Below are 19534 nucleotides of genomic sequence, written 5' to 3' on the forward strand. Positions count from 1 at the left end.
AAAAAAAAAGTAATCTATTCTAATCTATCTATACAAATGTGGGTAAAACATCGATGTCTTTGTCAAAATCATCCATTGCCCATGAAGGAAGCTTGAGCTCAACACCATGAATATCCTTCCCAGTTGTGGAGGAGAAAGACCAGCCATTTCCAGAATAACGAGAAGAATGTAACCAAATCCCTAAAGATTGTCCAGGCAAAGGATCTGAGCTAAGCAAGCTTCGGCATTCATGACATCGAGCTTGACCATCTGAAGTATCCAAAGTATCAAAGGTAGTCATTTCCATCATCTTGTCCAACACTTGTGTCACAACAGAACCAGAAGGATCGGCGGGATCAAACCTATTCAATAAAGTCGACCATGCTGTATGAGGTCCATAAACAGGATCATTGACAATAGGATAACCAAGATAACGAAGATGGACCCTGATCTGATGTGTTCTACCTGTAATGGGACGACATCGTACCACACTAGTACGTCCATTGAAACTCACTCGTTCAAACAATGTCTTACTGGGTTTGCCATTATGGAAATCTGCGTATTGGAAGGAAAATTTGAATCCCATCGGTTTGATCGGTATATCACATGTCACTTGATCCCTAACCATGATAAGTATATCAGTATCCAAAAAGAAAAGAGAAAGAGAAAGAGATTAGTATATATATATATTGTATATATGGATTCTATAAAAGTTCTCCTTTATATATTTTTTTGGATGAACTTACTTTGGAAATTCACCTTGGACTCTACATAGATATTCCTTTTCAATATTTCCATTTTGCATTTGTTGTTGTATATGTTGAGCTTTTTGAGAATTCAAACCGATCATCATCAACCCTGATGTTTGTCTATCTAACCTATTGATGGCTACAAGAAAAAAAAGAAAAAAAAAAGAGAAAGAGTATAGATCAGTTATGAAAAAGAATGTAAATAAAATAATAACACAACAAAAAAAAAAAAAGGAACTTACGATAGAGACTAGATAAATCATATTGTTTCCTTAAAATATGAACCACAGAGTTATGCCGATATCTTCCACTAGGATGAGCTTGAATGCCACCTGGTTTGTTGATCATCATCCATTCATCGTCACGATAGATTACTTGAATAGGATCCGCTGTCACTGGAGGTTCATGACGATGTACTCGATGTCCTAATGTATCTCCTTTCTTGAATAATGTATCGTAATCCACTCGTTTACCATTGATAGTGATCATCCCCGTATCAATCGCTTCTCTCTATATTGCATCAAAAAAAAAATAGTTAAATATAAACGTATTCTTTATTATTATTATTATTATTATTATTATTATTATTATTTGTCACTTACAAAATAGGCATCATTACGATCTCTAAATTCAGTATTCATAACTTGTAAACAAGGTCTACCAATCCAACGATCATTGGCATGAGCAAGGTAATCGAAATAGTAAGGTTTCACTTTTCTTAATCCTACGTCATGTTCGAAAAAGAAAGAAAGAAAAAAAGATGCATTAATAAGATATTTAGATATATAAGTAACTTACCTTTTTCAAAATAGTAATCAGCAGTGGATAAATCATCGATATATTTGATCTTTTTTGTATTGACATGGTTTGCAGACACAGTAGAAAGAGTGGGTCGTGGTCTGATTTGTGAAGGAGTAGACGTAATACTTCTTCTACTACTATTAAAGAAGTAAGTTTGGTATAAAATGTGTTGTCTTTTGTGTCTGGGGAATAAGAGTCGAGATTTCAACATGAGTTACTCATAAAAAAGAAAGAAAAGGACAAAAAGGAAATTGACAGGTGAGCCGCACCTGGTGAGCTGCGGAGTGTTATTCTTCTTTTATATGGTAGGCTTTTTTTTTTTTTTTTACCACTTCCTTTATTTCTCTTTTATATTTTTCTCACCTTTTATCGCTACTTAGTCAAAAACTTATTTACTATTATTCATCATGTTCTCGAAACCCAATCCTTTTGAAGAACTTGTTAGTAAGTAATTATACTGAAAAAAACAACAAAATACTTTATCTCTATTTGAAAATTAACTCTTTTTTTTTTTAAAAAAAATATATATTATGAATAGACTCTGCTACGGATGAAAACCTTACTTCAGAAAATTGGGAAGCCATTCTCATTGTATGTGATAGAGTTTCCAAAAGTCCTCCTGAAAGGTAAAAAAAAAAAAAAAAAAATAGAATATTATTACTATAGATAAAAAAGAAAATGAAAAACAAGTTTACTGATGATATCGCCAAGAAGCTTGGCGTTATCAAGAACATGCTTTCTATGAAAAAGAAGAACAATTGTTATTAACCATTTATCTTTTTTTTTTCTTCTTTTTTTTTAACAATAATAAAAAAAATAATAGTGCACGAGATTGTGTGGCTGCTGTACAAAAGAGATTAAGTCATAGAAACGCCAATGTCCAATTGTATGCTTTAGCGGTAAAGTAGTTTAGTAAAAAGAAAAAAAAATACACTCAGCTTGCGGGAATACTAATCATCATCTTTTATAGCTTTCTGATGCTTTGGTAAAGAATTGTGATATTACGGTTCATCGGGAAATCTCTTCTAGATCATTTACAAACACCTTGAATAAATTGATTCATGAAAAAGTAAAGTAAAATATATATATACATATCTATAAATATGGTAGTGAAAATGAGGTACTCATATATTATTATTATTATTTATTCGATTTAGTCTACTCATGAACAAGTCAGGAAAAGATGTTTGGAATTGATTCAAACATGCTCTTTTGAATTTAGGGCTGATTCTTCTCTTGGATTGATGAATGATGTCTATCACTCTTTACGTGCTGAAGGTATTCAATTCGCAAATCCTCAAAAACCAAAAAAGGAATTCACTCAGGTAACAAAAAAAAAAAAAGAATTATTATTCGATTCCTTAAACTTATTCTTTTATCAACTATAGACAGAATTGGACAAACAAAAGGAAGAAGAGGAATTTCAATTGGCTTTGGCATTATCGTTATCCGAAACTGAAAATAGATCAACTTATCGCGTATGTTTATTTGATATCTAGTTAAATGATATGAAAGAGTTACTAATGTATTATTATTATTATTATTATTATTTGTAGGCTTCATCATCAACATCCACAGCTGCTCCAAAAAGCTCTAGTACCAATACCACTACTACTACCACCAATACCAATGCAAGTCAACCTGCTGAAGTAAGAAAGAAGGATGAAATTCAATATATAGATTATATTAACTTTTCTTCTTTTTTTTCTTTTTTTAGACTACTGAAGAACCCAAAGTGTCTCGTGTTCGAGCTTTATATGATTTCCAACCCACAGAACAAGGTGAACTTGGTTTCCAAAAAGGTGACATTGTTCGTGTGATTGAAAGTGTTTATCGTGATTGGTGGAAAGGTGAATTACGAGGCAAAACTGGGATCTTTCCTGTGAACTATGTGGTAAGAAATGAAAAAGAAAGGGACGAATTAGTTGAATTCATTCTATTTTTGGACATGTTAGGAAAAAATTGTCGATCCTTCTCATGCTGATTTGATGAAGGAAGCTCAAATGGAATCCGAAGTGATGAGTGAAATCAGAAATGTGGAACGACTCTTGGATATTCTATCGAAAATCGATCCCCACAAAGATGCATTCTCTGAAAATGATGAACTTCAAAATTTGTACAACAGTTCTTTGGCCATTCGTCCGAAATTGGTTAGACTTATTGAAAAATATAGTCTGAAGAAAGGTAAATATATATAAAAAAAAAATATAAGATGAACTTATGCTAACGTCTTTTTTTTTCTTGTAGATGAATTGGTGGCGTTAAATGAAAAGTTCTTGAAAGCACGTACTATGTATGATCATATGCTTAATGATTCAATTGCAAGATACTCAACTCCTGGTGGTAAATAGAAGAGAATAATAAAAAGGGATCTTTTCTAACGATTCTTCATTTTAGTGCCTAATGGATCATTTGGTGGGGCCAATTATCAAGCACCAACAGTTGATGGTACGTTCCAAGGATATGCCAATCAACCTTATCAACCACAACAAACATCTCCAGCACCTATTCAACAACAAGGATATGCCAATCAACCTTATCAACCACAACAAGCATCTCCTATTCAACAACAAGGATATACCAATCAACCTTATCAACCACAACAAGCATCTCCAGCACCTATTCAACAAGAAGGATATGCCAATCAACCTTATCAACCACAACAAGCATCTCCAGTACCTATTCAACAACAACAACAACCATACAATTATCCATCACAACCAACTATGCCTTCTCCTCATCAACAACAGCAACAACCTATATATGGAGGATATCCTCCTCAATAAACAACATTCTTTTATCATTTTTATTTTTGACTGTATGTTGTCAATGAACAGGCTATCTGTGGCATAGTAGTTCAGCGGTTAGCAAAGCATTGAAGAGCGTTCGTTGACTTGATCTTTTTACCGCCAGTTTCCTCATGATATATATATTTTTCTTTCTGTGCACTGTATGGATTAACTTTTGAAATACAATCTTGTCTATATAAATAATTTCCAATAACAAATATGATCATCCATCAAGAAGAAATAAATATTTGATTTGCTTTTTCTTTTTATTTCGTATATATATATACATATATATATAAAAGGATGAATAATACTAAATAAATAAAGAACACCTATGCCCGTTCCATATCAAATTGAAGATCAAATTGCACATAAGGTCTATAACTACTATCATTGACAGATTGAAGGTCATGATCCAAAATTTCATCTTGTTGTTGTTGTTGTTGCTGTTGATTGCTCTTGAGAGTTTGGCCGTGTACACCACCCAATCGACCATATTGAGCCAATAGAGTTTCATCGATCTTCTTTTCAAATTTGGGTTGAACGGCAATAGTGACTGAAGTGAAATCAGGAGGAAGGCCATAACGTAAAACGGATTCCACAAATACACGAACAGCTTTGAGATGTACCCATGAGCCAAACAATTCACCAAAGTTGATCTTGGCCAGACGAACCAATTCTGCTTGTTGTTCCGCTTCCACACTACTGACTTGATCCAATTCTTTTTGTTGTTGTTGTAATGCATCCTCATCATACTTGAAATCACGTACAATGAATCTAGGATAAACAATAGAAAAGGATGAGTGAGTATATGCGTGATTGACGTTTTTTTTTTTCCATTTCTCTCTCTCTCCCACGACTATCAAATTCCTATATTTCATACTTTTCTTCTCTAGCCTTGTGACTGAATTCATCAACCACTCTTTGGAATAAAGTAACAGTAAAAAGTCCAAATTCATCATCTTCAGCAATCTTGATAGAAGATCGAGGTACAACCATAGACGTCAAAGTTTCGTATTTTCCATTCCATTGCTTGTAAAGAGATCTAAATTCAAAAAAAAAAAAAAAAAGACGAGAGATTAGAATGATTATAGATCTATATTTATATAGGAAAAGACCATACTTTGGTACAGCAACAATCAATGTAGTAAGGTATTCAGAATTCAAGACGCAATGTTGTTTCTTTACAATACCATTTAAATTCTTGACAGACAAATTTCCACTATCAAAAAAAAAAAAAAAAAAAGGAAGATTGGAGAATTGAGTATCTGGAATAGATCAAGTTGTATGGTATATATATGTATTACGTTTGCTTTCGTTGAAGAGTTTGAAGAGCATTCTTGTTTTGGGTATAGGTATTCAACTTGGCTTTCATAATAGCATCGATAGCGTTGACTTCCTATTGTTTTTTTTAAAAAAAAGAAAAGAAAGTGTTTAGAAAAGATAATCCATCTTTATATGATCTATTTTTACCTGACTCAAAGTAGCAGTTGTTTCTTGTAATGACTTATCAGTACGATATTTCATAGTATTCCATTGGAAACCTCGAATATATTGATCAATGGATTCTATTAAATAAAAGAATAGCACGTTAGATATCATAAAATATTCCCTATCAAATTTAACTTACTTTCGTTCACCAATAAAAGTTGTTCATGACCTTTGGCAGTAGGAGTAAAGGTACGTACAATATCTGCCACTTTATTAACAGATTGTTCAAATACAGCATCATATTTCACCAAGTCATCTGATAACAAAACCAATGTATCCAAAGTACCAATCTATAATAATATCATATGACCACAATAGTAGTAAAGAGAACAAAAATAAATAAAAAAAAGAGATGGTGAAAAGTCATATTCTAATTCCCAAAAAAAAAAAAGTTATACCTTAAAGTCTGGGATAGGAAAAGCATTTGTTTCAGCATATTCAGTAAGTTTGGCCTTGATGTTCAAAAATGTATTTTGTGAGTTGCCCAAAGCAGGCACCGAGACAAAAGTATATTTCATATTGAATTTGTCAATAAAAGAGGAAGGATGTTGACAAATATACTTCTAATGTAGATATAAAAAGAAAAACAAAAAAAAAGTAATGTGATATGTTTTGAAAAAGAAAGGATATGATAGAAAGAACACGTTCAAAAGAAAGAAAAAGGAAGAAGAAAAGGAAAAAAAAAAAAAAAAGTTGACTCGAAACAATTGTGGAGCTCAAGGGCTTCCCAGAGATTTCACTTACTCCGCTCAGGCTTCAAAATTGAATACACTTTGAATTGGGACAAAAAAAAATTAAAATAGTTCAATAAAGATCATCTTTCAATATGGAATCTTTCATTTTTAATATTTAAATCATCTTTTAATCATGATTCAATCAATTGTCATCATCCCTTGTGTTCTCTTTTCTACAGTTTTTGAACTATGGAATGCTATCTACACTGTAAACGATGCCTCGCTTTATACTTTTGTAATTCGCTTAAAAGGCGTCATCATTCCACCAAATTTTGACTGAAAATACATGAAAATATTCTCTTTCAGTTGTATTAGTGTCAACTTTTACGTTACCTCCCAATTTATAGACTAAATTAAAAAAAAAAATAAGAATCAATTCATGGTACTTCATCCAATAATGATCATCATTCAATAAAATCACCAACATTGCATTCCTCTCAAAAAAGTAATTTAACATCAGCTAATGTCATTTTGTCGCTTACCTTGCCGCTCTAATGTTCAATAATCACCAAAAGATTTCATCTTTTTTTTTTTTTTTTTTTTTTTGAAAATTGCCTGATGATCCCCTGACGATTTATTTTTTACTGCCAAAGTTTGGCTGAGGAATTTGAAATTTTTGGCTGTAAAGTTCAAAAACTGATCCCATTTTTTCATCCTGCACACCAGTTTGAAGTTTCCCCTTTCTCGATCAGAAATCATCATCATTACACCAAATTTGAACAAAACATAAAACAAATTATTTTTTTTTTCTCATTTGACCTTATGAAATTTATAGATGATTACATTTATAAAGTAAATTAAAATTAAAAAAAAGAAATGTCATCAATATCTCACTTCACAAATGGAACTTCTACGGTGATTTTGTCCACTTGAATAAATGCTCATCATACATATAGAACGATTGTAAACGAAATGGCTATGATTAATGAAATATTTGGTATTCGGATGATTGATTGATATATAATAATCGGATTTATTATTATTGATAATTTGATCAAAGATCATCATTCTATCGTCAGTGCTAATCTTTTTTTTTTTTTTTTGGCGTTCTACCAAGCGGGGCCGTGACTCGATCTTCTGTTTTTTTCAAAGTCCAAAAGTTTTTTTTTTTCTCTTTTTTTTTTTTTTTTTTTCCTTCTCTTGTTGATCGTGTCCCTTTTACATCACGTACATATTTTCTTAGTATATAATGTATCAAGACACTTTTGAAGACGACGATCTCATCGCCGAAGTTGAATTAGTGGCGCAAGAAAGCTTCACTCAAAACAATGATATGGATGATGGCTTTGAAACTGAAGGTAAAAAAAACTAGACTGTAACTTTTTTTAAACGTTGTAGCAACATCTTTTATTTTTTTTGTTTGTTATTCTAGTCAATGTCCCTGGGTCAACTCCTCAACCTTCGACTGTACAAATCCCTGATGGTGTACGTAACTTTATCTTGTACTTTTACCGTAATGTTTTGGAAAACAACGTGTACGAACTTCACAACGTATACGACAGCTCTTTCAACAAGCTCACCAACAAGTATTATCAAAAACAACCTTGGCCTGAAGCTGAACTCATCGCTCCTCTTGTTAATGATGGTAATAAAAAATAAACATGTTTTGATGAAAAAAAAAAAGTGCAACGAATTAATGTTTTTTTTTTTTTTTTTGTATATAGATCAAGTATTTTTGACCTTGTACCGTGAACTCTATTACCGTCACATTTATGCTCGGTTGACACCTACTTGGGAACACCGTTTACATTCTTATGAAAATTATTGTGATCTTTTCAATTACATTTTGAGTAAGTAAATATATATATATATATATATATATATATATATATGTAAAAACAAAACTAATCAAAATATTGGATAGACTCAGAAGGACCTGTCAACTTGGAATTACCTAATCAATGGCTTTGGGATATTATTGACGAATTCATTTTCCAATTCCAATCATTCAGTAACTATCGTGATCGTCTTCGTAACAAGTCAGAAGAAGAATGGACATTGTTAAGAGACAATCCTCAAATTTGGAGTTGTTATAGTGTTCTGAATGTGTTGTACACTTTTATTCAAAAATCACGTATCAATGAACAATTACTGGTGAACAAGAATGGTGGTGATATGATGGAAGCTGCTGGTGAATATGGATCTAGACCTTTATACAAGATGCTTGGTTATTTCTCTATTATTGGATTATTACGTGTTCACTGTCTGTTGGGTGATTATATGTTAGCATTGAAGATGATGGATAACATTGTATTAAACAAAAAGGCCATGTTTGCTAGGGTGACTGCCTGTCATGTGACGACTTTCTATTATGTTGGTTTTGCTTATATGATGATGCGTCGTTATGCTGATGCTATCAAGGCTTTCTCTACTATTTTGTCCTTCATTCAACGTACTAAACAGTATCATTCTCGATCTTATCAATTTGATCAAATTGCCAAGAAGGGTGATCAAATGTATGCTTTGTTGGCCATTTGTGTTGCTTTGTGTCCTACTCGATTAGATGAATCCATTCATTCTCAATTACGTGAAAAGTATGGTGAACAATTATTCAAGATGCAAAAAGGAGAAGAAGCTTTAGTTGTTTTTGAAGAATTATGGCAATATGCTTGTCCCAAATTTATTTCTGCTACTGGTGTGAATTTGAACAAAGGACCCAATGATCATTTGATTGTAAGTTTTTTTTTTTTTTTGTTAATGTTTATTTATTTATTTGTTATTTTTATTTTTTATATTAATTTAGGATCCTAATCAAAATCAAGTCAAGATCTTTATGTCTGATATTCGTAATCAAATTATGCTTCCTACTCTTCGATCATTCATGAAATTGTATACATCTATGGGTATTGATAAACTGGCTAAATTCCTTGATATGGATGCTGAAGAACTCAAAATGCATTTATTGGTATTCAAGCAAAAATCTCGACAATTGAAATGGGTTAGTGGAGATGTATTACAAGGTGAATATATGCCTACTTCTGATTTGAACTTTTGTTTGAAACAAGATGTGGTTCATATTGCTGAAAGCAAGGTTGGTCGTCGTTATGCTGATTGGTTCTTACGAAATATCAATCGTTGTGAAGATATTGTTGCCAACTTGGAACAAAAGGTTTAGGTTTTTTTTTTTAGGCTTAGTTTATTATATACACTGTTTTTATTTTTGTATTCTTTTTTTTTATTATTTTTTATTTTTATTATTATACTTCCCTTTTTTTTCATTTGTCTTTTTTTTTTACTTTTATTTTTTTTCTATCACCATTTTATTTTCAAGAAATAAATAAAAAGATCCCATATGCATTGAATACAACAACTTAACACAAAAAAAGGATATTGGTGTAACAATGCGAATGTTTATCTATTGTCTGGATTAGGTATTGCAAAACAGAATCACTAAAAAAGTCAGGAACAGTCCTTTTATTTATTTATTTATTTTCTTATTTTTAATATTTTCTTCTTCCTCTTTCTTTTTTTTTTTTTATTATATTGACAATGTATAAAAGAAAAGTAAGACCTACTTCCTTTAGTCATTGTGATCGTTTATGTGACCATTTAAGAGGGGAACAACAAAAGAGCAATCAATATGCTGCAAAACAATTTTTGGAATCTACTTTAGAAACTACTCTTGGTGATGACTTGCACAAAGAACTTCAAGACGGGGTTGTTTTATGCACGTAAGTATATTATTATTATTGTTATTATTATTTTATAAACCATTTTTATTTATTTATATTTTGTAGTCTGATCAATTGTATCAAACCAAATACTATTTCTTCTATTGGACGAAAAAATATTCCTTTTGTCAAAGTAAATATTTATATTTTGTATTTTTATTTTTTTATTATTGATTCAATTTTTCTTATAGATGGCCAATATTAGTTTGTTCTTACAAGGAGCTAAGGATGTAAGTCAAAAATAATACAAGTTTTAAGTATGCTGATAATTATTTTATTAGTTGGGATTACAAAACTCGGATTTATTCCAAACGGTGGATTTATATGAAGCAAAGGATATGACTGCTGTAAGTTTATTAAATATATATATATATATCACAACAATGATATTAACTTTATCTTTTAAGGTCATCAACACCATTTTGACTTTGGCAAGGATTAGCAGTAAAGATGGCAAATCAATAGTGACGCTTAGGAAATATAAACAACCTGATACCAAATTCCCAACAATGGCACCTAATACTACTACTACTACTACTATTCAACAATCTAGTAAACCTTCCTCTCATCAGCAAGCTTATCATACACATAGACATGTCAAAAATATTTTCAAGCAATCATCATCAACCAATTGTAATGATATTGTAGGTGGAATCAATAGAAAGCAGGATGAATTACAGCATACTTCTCTAAGAAAAATCTCTCCTCCATCCTCATCATCTTCCTCTCTCTCTTCATCTTTGTCTCTTATCACCAATGAAAGTATGGATAACAAACAATCGATGATGGCCAATGATAGTGGATACGCTTCCTTATCTCAACAACGACACTATTTGAGTGCTACACCTACTTTTATCATGGATGCTTTACATGATGATACTACATCCTCTACTGCTGATGGAATCAAGTCAACGGATCATTTATTATTATGCGACAAAAGAGACATCTCTCATTTACAAGTCATTGGTGGTCCTATGATTGTACGGAAAAGGTTTAGTCAAACATCTCTGACTCAAGATCAAGAAACTCCTTTATCTTCGATGACAAAAGATACCAATACATCCTTATTTACTTCTTGCCCTTCAAAATCAATACCAATCCTGCAACCATCTTCTTCAATATCATGTTTGTCTGAAGAACAGACTCAATCACCGCCATCACTGAATTCAACACCTGCTTCAAAACATGTAACAAAACGAATTCATCATCAAAGATCACACTCTGATGAATCATTGGACATCGTTCATCAAAATAACAGACAACAACAACGACTTACGGTACGGGTCTCAATGAAGAAACATGGACAACCAATCAAACGCAGTACTCACTTTGTAAGTGAACGTCACTAAAACAGCTAGTAATGGGTTACTTGATATTCATTGTTTTTGATCATACTGGTCTTTTTTTTCTTTTTTTTTTTATTTTATTCATAGCTTCTTGGTGATTGTATTGGAAAAGGACAGTTTGGATCTGTGTACAGGTAATGTTCCTTTTTTTTTTTTTTGAGTCAAGAAGAATTTAAGGTGGGCGATTTATTTAAACCTTTCCTTTTTATTTAGAGCTTTGGATATGCAAACTGGTGAAATTGTAGCAATTAAACGTATTCTGGTACAAGATGCAAAAGTAGAAGATGAAATCATGGTAAATCAAAAAAATAAATAGGATAATCAAGTAGAATATATTTATCTAATAGTAATGGTATACCGTTATATAGCAAGAAGTTAATCTCTTACGTGGAATGACCTGTCCTCATATTGTTCGTTATATTGGTTTTGCTCGGGATACTACATATATGAATATTGTATTAGAGTAAGCTCCTTTTTTTATGTCTTGAATATAATGACTCACTTTATTTTTTAAATATATATATATATATATATATATGTATATTAGATATGTTGAAAATGGATCACTCTTATCTACCCTCAAAGCCTTTGGCAGTTTACCTGAAAAGTTAGTGGCATCCTATACATACAAGATTTTAAAAGGATTGGAATATCTTCATAATCATGATGTAGTACATTGTGATCTAAAGGCTGCGAACATTCTGACAACAAAGACAGGTGATATCAAATTGACTGATTTTGGTGTATCATTGAATTTGAAAATCAAAAAAGAAGATGGGAAAGGCACTCCTGCTGGTACACCCAATTGGATGGCTCCTGAAGTCATTGAAATGAAAGGAGCTTCCACGAAATCTGATGTTTGGTCTCTTGCTTGTACTATTACAGAACTCTTGTCTGGTAAACCCCCTTATGCTGATCTTATCTCCATGTCGGCTTTGTATCATATTGTAGAAGATGATTGTCCACCATTACCCAATGATATATCCAAGGCAAGTCATTCTTTCGTTTTATGATAAAAAAAAAAGAGAGAGAGAGAGACTGATGGATTTTCTTTTTGGGGAGAATAGAATCTACGCGATTTTTTATTATTGTGTTTTAAGAAAGATCCTGAATGTCGACCTACAGCAGCTGAATTACTCGTCCATCCCTGGTTACGTACAGTCAAGTATGATTCAACTCGATCTACATTATCACGGCAAAAGAAACTGGAAAATCAAAATATACATTTACAAACGACAATGAAACGACTGAAGTTATTGCAACAAATACAAGATACAACTAGCAACAATAGTATCATGAATGATGATGAAAGCCAATTGACCATTGTTACTTGTGAAGAGGATTTCTTGACTTTGACTGGTAAAACCTCTGGAACACCAACACCCACTCGACAATCCCACCACCAATTCATTAACATTCGTCTTTCAGTGGAAAATGAAAGTAGGTTTATCATATAGCATATATATGAAACAAATGCAAGGAAAATAGATGACAAGGAACTCACTCCTATCTCTGGCTTTTTTATATTAGGGATCACTTGCGACAGCTGTTCCCAAGAGATTGGACATCTTGCCAGTCGTTGTCAAGGTAAGTAAAGATTTAGAAAAATAAATCATCTGTTGGGCAAGCTTCTGGGGGATGCAACTAAACTATTGTTATATTTATAGTTTGTAGCCTAGTTTGTCATGCATCATGTATCAATACAACCAAGTCATGTGTGTTTAACCCTGACCAAAAGGTATCTCTTTTTAAAAAAAAAAAATTGTGTATTTAACTATTTCCTTTTTTTTTTTTTTTTTTTTTTTTTTTTGTCAAATCATATCAGCAACAATATCAAGGCAAGAATTCACAACCTTCTTGGATAGCATCGGTATCACCTAATGGAGTGACGACCTTTGAACCAGCCATGACGACGACGACGACCAGTCCGTTGATTTTACCACCATCATCGGGTAACAAATTCCAGCGACTCTTTGGCATTCGTAAAAAGCAACGACAACCAGAAGCTTGTATCAACAAACCAATCTATCACGCACTGAAAGCCGCCAAAAGTGTCCCATCTTTGTTACTAGAGTCTCGCATTCATCAAGAGAAAATAGATCCTTATAGGCCATCATCAGGCTTTCTCTTTCAAAAGCAATCATCCATCACTGGTCTCGAATCATCTGCAGATCACAAGCGTCAACGGAAATCAAAAAACTTACAAACCGAATCCGAATGTATCATCTCTTGATTATTGTTTTTTTTAGTATACCTTTTTTTTTTTTTTTTGTACATACTGTATTTGCTTTTTTTTTGATTTTTTTTTTTCATCTCATTGTTATGTACCTTTTTTCTTATTATTTTTATTATCTCATTGTTTTTCATTAATAAAAAAAGAAATTGTATGATCAGTCTTCTCAAACATGGTAGTTTTATTTTTAGACATTTGGCATTCCGACAAAAGAAGAACAAAACGTCAAGAACAATTCCTGACTTGTTAAGTTTTTGATACGAAAAGAAAAAAAAAGGAGAGTTTTGGATGAAACCTTGGGAGTGAGTAATCTACTCGGGCGAAAAAAAAAAAATTGACTCAAGACATGGTTAAAAAAAAAATTCCCTGTCCACAGTATATTCTTTTTTTTTTTTTTTTACTATAAATGGAACGATTCTTCATCATCTCTTTTTTTTTGACACCTTTATTTATCAAAATTGATTTCTACTCATGAAATATTGGTGTTTTCTTTTCTTTTTTGTTATTGTATGCAACTATGGATGCTTAGCATCCTTTTATGGATTGAATTTTGGCATCGATCAAAACAATTGCCCAGCATTACAGCATTATATTGATGAATTCAATCAGATCAAGACTTATACAAATCGTGTTCGTAGTTACACTATGGCCGTTTGTAATGAAGGTAAAAAAAAAATCATATCGTATCATATGATATATACAATATGGGAATCATCCTTTTTTTTTTTTTTTTGATTAGGTGAATTGGCACTGAAAGCATCACAAAGTACAGGGATGAACATTTATTTGGGTATGTGGGTGGATCGTCCCGATACATTTGAAAGTGAATTCAATGGACTACAACAATTAGTGAAGAGTGGTGCTAGTTTTAAGAATGTAGATGCCATCATCGTAGGATCAGAAGTTATCTATCGTAAAGAGGCGGATGCTGCCACATTGGCCAATTATGTTCGCCGTGTAGCAGATTTAGTTCATCCTCTTGGTGTCAAGGTCACTACTTCCGAAGTTTATTATGATTTCTCACCTCCTATTGTTAATGCTGTTGACTTTTTGATGATGTATGCATATATATTATATTGATGGACATAAACACTCAATTTTTTTTTTTGGATGAAATAGGAATGCTTTTCCTTATTGGGAAGGTGTGCAGATCAATCAAGCCGTTGCCAAATTGTTTGAACATTATGATTCGGTGGTCAGTAGTGCCAATGGGAAAAATGTCAAGATCTCAGAAACAGGTTGGCCTTCTCGTGGTGCTAATTTTCAAGCATCCGTTCCTTCTCCTGATAACCAACGAACGTAAGTATTTTTTCTATCTATGTGAAAAAAAAAACGATGATACTGATTGTTGACTCTTTTTTTTTTTTTTTTTTTTTTGAATGACCTAGTTATGTCAAAGGTGTATTATGTGAAGCTCAAAAGAGAGGTGTTGATGTTCTTTATTTTTCTGCTATGGACGAATCTTATAAATCCGGTGTGGAAGGTTCATTTGGGATCATGGATGCCAATTACCATTTGAAAGCACCTATCACAATGCAAGATCTTTCTCAACCCTGTTAAAAACAAATAAAAGTTACTATAGTTCTCTACAGATAAACCATCACCTTGGGAAAAATGACCCCGTAATTGCAGGATAATACAGGATAAATCGCGTATTTTTACTATGAATACAGGATATTTACAGGATCAAATACAGAATTAATCGTGGGTTTTTATTATGAATACAGGATATATACACGATCAAATACAAAATATATATGAGTGCTTCTCTATTATGAATAAAAGATTGTATGCTACCAGAATAATATATGGAATATAAAAAAAATTATACTACAATTGGTATCTTCGATGTTTACATGGTTTTGATAACGATATTACTGATGATGATCCTGAAGATGACTGTTTTGCTTTTCTTGTTGAAGGTCCAATGCATGTCAACTTTCTTGGTATTGAGTGTTATTGTTAGTGATGACAGCGATGATGATGATGGTTCAATAAAAAAAGAAAATAGGATCAAAATAATTAGTGGTTATCAAATGTCTTAGCCTATCAATCTTTACTGATCATTCCACACGGCTTGCCGATTTGTCACGAAGCAGAGTATTTGAAATCCATTTTTCTTGAGTGCAGTCAATTCTTATTCCAGCTGTTGCCAATTTGGATTTGACGTTCTTCTTTACCATTTGCTAGACTTTGACTGGGATACTGGAGCATTTGAAGGCCTTTTGACATCATATTACCTTCTTGTTTCAATGGCTTCACTATCACTACCGCCATTGACTTGACATTCCCCTAGATCTTGTCAGCTTGACTTGAATCTATAATTTTTGATAAGACAATGACCACTTGCTAGTTAGTTACTTTGATTCCTTTTTCTTCTTCCATTGACAATTTCAAAAAGATGCTTGATGTTCTACTTGGTGGGCTTCATCCGTTTTTTTTTTTTTCAATCATATTGATTATTTTGTCCATTTCATCTACTCATTCGATTTTGGCAAGTGCTTATTCTACAACGCATAGACCTTCGCCTAATTCTTCTATTACGGTAATGACACAGTTAGTTTGAAAAGAAGTTTGTCTTAAAAAAGATGCTGTGAGAAAGAAAAAAAAAAGCAATAAAAAGAAAAGGAAAAAGAGAGAGAGAAAGGAGGAAAGAAAAAAAAAAAAAAAAGAAAGGAAGTGGGGAATGAAAATTTATGTTCACACATAAATTTTAGGATGTATAGTGCCTAAAAATTCGTCTTTCTATTTCTTTTTTTTTTTTTTTTTTTTTTTTTTGTTCTGCAGGAAAATTCATGCCTTCTTTAAAAAAAAAGTGATTGAATTCATGTATAGAAAAAATCTTAGAAATGATTTGTATAGAGGTCTTGCTGATGCATTGAAAATTAGATTACCAAAGATGTATCGAGATTATGATATCGATGTAACATATCTATGCTATAATCACAAAAAAATACAAAAAATAAATTGGGATAGTGGGACAAATCCTGTTGAATTGGTTCCAAGTACCAACGAAAAAAAAAAGGAGAGTTTTCGATGAAAACATGCGAGTGAGTAAACTACGTGGATGAAAAAAAGATTGCTTTAAAAAATAACTCCCTGTCTACAGCTGTGTGTGAGATTGTCCTTTTGACTATAAATGGAAGCATACCTCATGCTATCGTCTGTAGTTATCTTAATCTTAACCTTGATCCTTTATAGTTAGTTTACTAGTTAACTGTTAATGCTCCACACCAAGTAAAGTAAAAATGAGACTCCGTTCCCTTATAAAAGAAACCTTTTTTATTTTCTTGACACCCTTATTTATCAAATTGACTTCTACTCATGAAATATTGGTGTTTTCTTTTCTTCTTTGTTGCTGTATGCAACTATGTATGCGTAGCATCCTTTTATGGACTGAATTTTGGCATCGATCAAAACAATTGCCCAGCATTACAACATTATATTGATGAATTCAATCAGATCAAGACTTATACAAATCGTGTTCGTAGTTACGCTATGGCCGTTTGTAATGAAGGTAAAATAAAAAAAAAAGAATCATATCGTATCATATGATACATACATATATGTATATATATATATACAAAGGGAATCATCCTGTCTTTTTTTTTTTTTTTTGATTAGGTGAATTGGCACTGAAAGCATCACAAAGTACAGGGATGAACATTTACTTGGGTATGTGGGTGGGTCGTTCCGATACATTTGAAAGTGAATTCAATGGACTACAACAACTAGTGAATAGTGGTGTTAGTTTTAAGAATGTAGATGCCATCATCGTAGGATCAGAAGTACTCTATCGCAACGACGCCACACCCCAGACATTGGCCAATTATATTGGTCGCGTGGCTAATTTGGTCCATCCTCTTGGTGTCAAGGTCACTACCTCCGAACTCTATAGTCAGATATATTTGTCCCCAGTTGTCGATACTGTTGATTTCTTGATGATGTATGCATATATATATATATATATATTGATGGACATAAACGCTTATTTTTTTTTTTTGGATGAAATAGGAATGCTTTTCCTTATTGGGAAGGCGTACAGATCGATCAAGCCGTTGCCAAATTGTTTGAACATTATGATGCGGTAGCCAATCGTGTCAATGGCAAAGATATCAAGATCTCGGAAACCGGTTGGCCTTCTCTTGGTGCTAATTTTCAAGCATCCGTTCCTTCTCCTGATAACCAACGAACGTAAGTATTCTTTTCTATCTATGTGAAAAAAAAAGATGATAATGATTATTGGCTCTTTTTTTTTTTTGAATGATCTAGTTATGTCAAAGGTGTATTATGTGAAGCTCAAAAGAGAGGTGTTGATGTTCTTTATTTTTCTGCTATGGATGAATCTTATAAATCCGGTGTGGAAGGTTCATTTGGGATCATGGATGCCAATTACCATTTGAAAGCACCTATCACAATGCAAGATCTTTCTCAATCCTGTTAAATAGTTAGTATAAACTATATCTAGTGTCAACCATAAATAATCCATTCATAAATGAAATAGAACTAATTTTTTTTATTATATAAAAAAGGAATCAATGATCTATCATAAAGAAAAGTTGTTGTCGTCTAATTATTCTAATTGATCGTTTTGAGATTGTTGTTGTTGAGGAGGACGAGCCCATTCTTTGGGGAAAACCAGTTTCTTCTTGGGTTGCGGTAAGTTGAGAGGAATATCAGCAAAAGTATCCTTGTCATCCTAGTAATAGAGATATATAAGTTAACTGAATCCTTCTTTTTTTATTTTCCTTCTTACTTACCTTTGCTTCCTTCAATAAAGTATTTAAAATATCAGTAACATATTTCTTGTTTTGTTTAACTTGAGGGAATTTTTCACTTGACATGATCAATTCATCTGTATCCACATGGTATCTTGGTCCTGCAAGCAACAATAACTTGTGTCGTTGAGAAGGAGTCAATTTCAAATCTGTCACTTTGACTGAAAGAACCACTTTGCGTTCTACAGGATGTCCTTCACCACAATAAGTATGTGTTTTATATTGAACAATCTGATCAGCAGTAGGAGGTACGAACGGTTGAGCAAATCCTAATAAAATAGAACAGTAAGTTAACAATAAATAAATAAATAAATAATGACTTACCACCTAGTTTTGGTAATTCATATTTGGTTTTTCGAAGATATTGTCGTACATGACGAATGTTTTCAAAAAGGTTGTGACCAATAGTGGTTTGATCGTCAAAGGCAAAAGGTTCCATATGATCTACGTCAAACTTTTTTTCAGGTTTTCTAAATCGACCTGTTTGACGACCAACAAGGGCAGTACTGGTGGCTGAAAATAAACGAATGTTGCATGTGGTTGGTGAAGAGCGAACAATATTGGAAAGCAACATTATTATGGTTTGTTGTTGTATATTAACACTTTTGAGGAAAAGGTAAAGAAAAAAAAAAGGAAGTGGAAAAAAAACAATTACCGCTTGTTTTTTTTTTAACGCTGTATCCCAAAGTTGATAATAGGTTGTCCAGGAAAAAAAAAAAAAGAACCCTGTAGTTTTCATATTCCGACAGTGAGGAAATGAACAAAAAGCCACCTCTAAAGACATCAATGCAAAAAAAAAAAAAAAAAAAAAAAAAGACTTATAGTGTAACATGATACTAAGGAATTCAAAGAAGAATTATTTTTTTTTGAAAAGAGATGGGATGAAAATATAACGTTATCAATCATGAATGGTGTCATTTTATCAATTTGAAAGTGACATTTTTCTTTACCGTACTAGAGGAA

The 19534-nt window shown here is 32.3% G+C and overlaps 8 protein-coding genes across 8 annotated transcripts; 5 read left to right on the forward strand and 3 right to left on the reverse strand.

Annotated features, from left to right (window-relative positions):
* Positions 1-3: 3 nt before the first annotated feature.
* On the reverse strand, positions 4-1776 carry BX664DRAFT_320948 (uncharacterized protein). The gene is made up of 5 exons (XM_051543202.1): positions 1527-1776; positions 1331-1452; positions 971-1238; positions 726-867; positions 4-599 (listed from the first exon to the last, which is right to left on the reverse strand). Exons 1-5 carry the CDS (start codon positions 1738-1740, stop codon positions 29-31), a joined length of 1317 nt encoding a protein of 438 aa, XP_051404872.1. The 5' UTR covers positions 1741-1776; the 3' UTR covers positions 4-28.
* A 93-nt stretch (positions 1777-1869) lies between these two features.
* On the forward strand, positions 1870-4182 carry BX664DRAFT_320956 (uncharacterized protein). Its single transcript, XM_051543203.1, has 11 exons — positions 1870-1973; positions 2068-2155; positions 2353-2428; positions 2500-2598; positions 2687-2854; positions 2918-3007; positions 3086-3178; positions 3247-3423; positions 3485-3713; positions 3777-4077; positions 4132-4182. The coding sequence occupies exons 1-10, from the start codon at positions 1937-1939 to the stop codon at positions 3878-3880; spliced, it is 1161 nt and encodes a 386-aa protein (XP_051404873.1). The 5' UTR covers positions 1870-1936; the 3' UTR covers positions 3881-4077; positions 4132-4182.
* A 373-nt stretch (positions 4183-4555) lies between these two features.
* BX664DRAFT_381875 (uncharacterized protein) lies at positions 4556-6484 on the reverse strand. The gene is made up of 7 exons (XM_051549002.1): positions 6208-6484; positions 5949-6099; positions 5792-5886; positions 5626-5717; positions 5442-5540; positions 5202-5363; positions 4556-5095 (listed from the first exon to the last, which is right to left on the reverse strand). The coding sequence occupies exons 1-7, from the start codon at positions 6325-6327 to the stop codon at positions 4651-4653; spliced, it is 1164 nt and encodes a 387-aa protein (XP_051404874.1). The 5' UTR covers positions 6328-6484; the 3' UTR covers positions 4556-4650.
* A 1209-nt stretch (positions 6485-7693) lies between these two features.
* Positions 7694-9792, forward strand: BX664DRAFT_320969 (RNA polymerase I-associated factor PAF67-domain-containing protein). Its single transcript, XM_051543204.1, has 5 exons — positions 7694-7841; positions 7916-8128; positions 8208-8333; positions 8408-9216; positions 9287-9792. Exons 1-5 carry the CDS (start codon positions 7733-7735, stop codon positions 9656-9658), a joined length of 1629 nt encoding a protein of 542 aa, XP_051404875.1. The 5' UTR covers positions 7694-7732; the 3' UTR covers positions 9659-9792.
* A 1858-nt stretch (positions 9793-11650) lies between these two features.
* Positions 11651-13017, forward strand: BX664DRAFT_254633 (kinase-like domain-containing protein; the record flags this gene model as incomplete). Its single annotated transcript, XM_051540378.1, has 5 exons — positions 11651-11694; positions 11774-11855; positions 11929-12023; positions 12108-12564; positions 12628-13017. Coding segments are annotated over 5 exons (1068 nt in total), but the record flags the coding sequence as incomplete, so codon positions are not given.
* A 1239-nt stretch (positions 13018-14256) lies between these two features.
* Positions 14257-15354, forward strand: BX664DRAFT_320972 (glycoside hydrolase superfamily; the record flags this gene model as incomplete). The annotated part of the gene is made up of 4 exons (XM_051543205.1): positions 14257-14457; positions 14533-14851; positions 14913-15092; positions 15182-15354. Exons 1-4 carry the CDS (start codon positions 14265-14267, stop codon positions 15351-15353), a joined length of 864 nt encoding a protein of 287 aa, XP_051404877.1. The 5' UTR covers positions 14257-14264.
* A 1754-nt stretch (positions 15355-17108) lies between these two features.
* On the forward strand, positions 17109-18325 carry BX664DRAFT_289347 (glycoside hydrolase superfamily). Its single transcript, XM_051541832.1, has 4 exons — positions 17109-17310; positions 17418-17739; positions 17808-17987; positions 18066-18325. Exons 1-4 carry the CDS (start codon positions 17118-17120, stop codon positions 18235-18237), a joined length of 867 nt encoding a protein of 288 aa, XP_051404878.1. The 5' UTR covers positions 17109-17117; the 3' UTR covers positions 18238-18325.
* BX664DRAFT_377290 (mitochondrial ribosomal subunit protein-domain-containing protein) lies at positions 18290-19208 on the reverse strand. The gene is made up of 3 exons (XM_051548762.1): positions 18896-19208; positions 18554-18840; positions 18290-18492 (listed from the first exon to the last, which is right to left on the reverse strand). Exons 1-3 carry the CDS (start codon positions 19143-19145, stop codon positions 18367-18369), a joined length of 663 nt encoding a protein of 220 aa, XP_051404879.1. The 5' UTR covers positions 19146-19208; the 3' UTR covers positions 18290-18366.
* Positions 19209-19534: the final 326 nt, after the last annotated feature.

The sequence above is a fragment of the Halteromyces radiatus genome, assembly GCF_025201355.1.
Source record: "Halteromyces radiatus strain CBS 162.75 chromosome Unknown BX664scaffold_1, whole genome shotgun sequence".
NCBI classification, from domain to species: domain Eukaryota; kingdom Fungi; phylum Mucoromycota; class Mucoromycetes; order Mucorales; family Cunninghamellaceae; genus Halteromyces; species Halteromyces radiatus.

Bases quoted from the DNA above. Each gene is read 5' to 3' on its own strand.
- BX664DRAFT_320969 (XM_051543204.1), top strand. From the start codon at position 7,733: ATGTATCAAGACACTTTTGAAGACGACGATCTCATCGCCGAAGTTGAA. The intron at 8,129-8,207 runs GTAATAAAAAAT...TTTTGTATATAG, and splicing joins CGCTCCTCTTGTTAATGATG to ATCAAGTATTTTTGACCTTG. The intron at 9,217-9,286 runs GTAAGTTTTTTT...ATATTAATTTAG, and splicing joins GACCCAATGATCATTTGATT to GATCCTAATCAAAATCAAGT.
- BX664DRAFT_320956 (XM_051543203.1), top strand. From the start codon at position 1,937: ATGTTCTCGAAACCCAATCCTTTTGAAGAACTTGTTA. The intron at 2,429-2,499 runs GTAAAGTAGTTT...CATCTTTTATAG, and splicing joins TCCAATTGTATGCTTTAGCG to CTTTCTGATGCTTTGGTAAA. The intron at 3,424-3,484 runs GTAAGAAATGAA...TGGACATGTTAG, and splicing joins TCTTTCCTGTGAACTATGTG to GAAAAAATTGTCGATCCTTC.
- BX664DRAFT_377290 (XM_051548762.1), bottom strand. From the start codon at position 19,145: ATGTTGCTTTCCAATATTGTTCGCTCTTCACCAACCACATGCAACATT. The intron at 18,841-18,895 runs GTAAGTCATTAT...CTATTTTATTAG, and splicing joins TGAATTACCAAAACTAGGTG to GATTTGCTCAACCGTTCGTA. The intron at 18,493-18,553 runs GTAAGTAAGAAG...CTCTATTACTAG, and splicing joins CTTTATTGAAGGAAGCAAAG to GATGACAAGGATACTTTTGC.
- BX664DRAFT_289347 (XM_051541832.1), top strand. From the start codon at position 17,118: ATGAAATATTGGTGTTTTCTTTTCTTCTTTGTTGCTGTATGCAACTAT. The intron at 17,740-17,807 runs GTATGCATATAT...TGGATGAAATAG, and splicing joins ACTGTTGATTTCTTGATGAT to GAATGCTTTTCCTTATTGGG. The intron at 17,988-18,065 runs GTAAGTATTCTT...TGAATGATCTAG, and splicing joins TCTCCTGATAACCAACGAAC to TTATGTCAAAGGTGTATTAT.
- BX664DRAFT_381875 (XM_051549002.1), bottom strand. From the start codon at position 6,327: ATGAAATATACTTTTGTCTCGGTGCCTGCTTTGGGCAACTCACAAAAT. The intron at 5,887-5,948 runs GTAAGTTAAATT...TTTATTTAATAG, and splicing joins ACTTTTATTGGTGAACGAAA to AATCCATTGATCAATATATT. The intron at 5,364-5,441 runs GTATGGTCTTTT...TTTTGAATTTAG, and splicing joins TTGATTGTTGCTGTACCAAA to ATCTCTTTACAAGCAATGGA.
- BX664DRAFT_320948 (XM_051543202.1), bottom strand. From the start codon at position 1,740: ATGTTGAAATCTCGACTCTTATTCCCCAGACACAAAAGACAACACATT. The intron at 1,239-1,330 runs GTAAGTGACAAA...GATGCAATATAG, and splicing joins ATCGTAATGATGCCTATTTT to AGAGAAGCGATTGATACGGG. The intron at 868-970 runs GTAAGTTCCTTT...TTTTTCTTGTAG, and splicing joins TGATTTATCTAGTCTCTATC to CCATCAATAGGTTAGATAGA.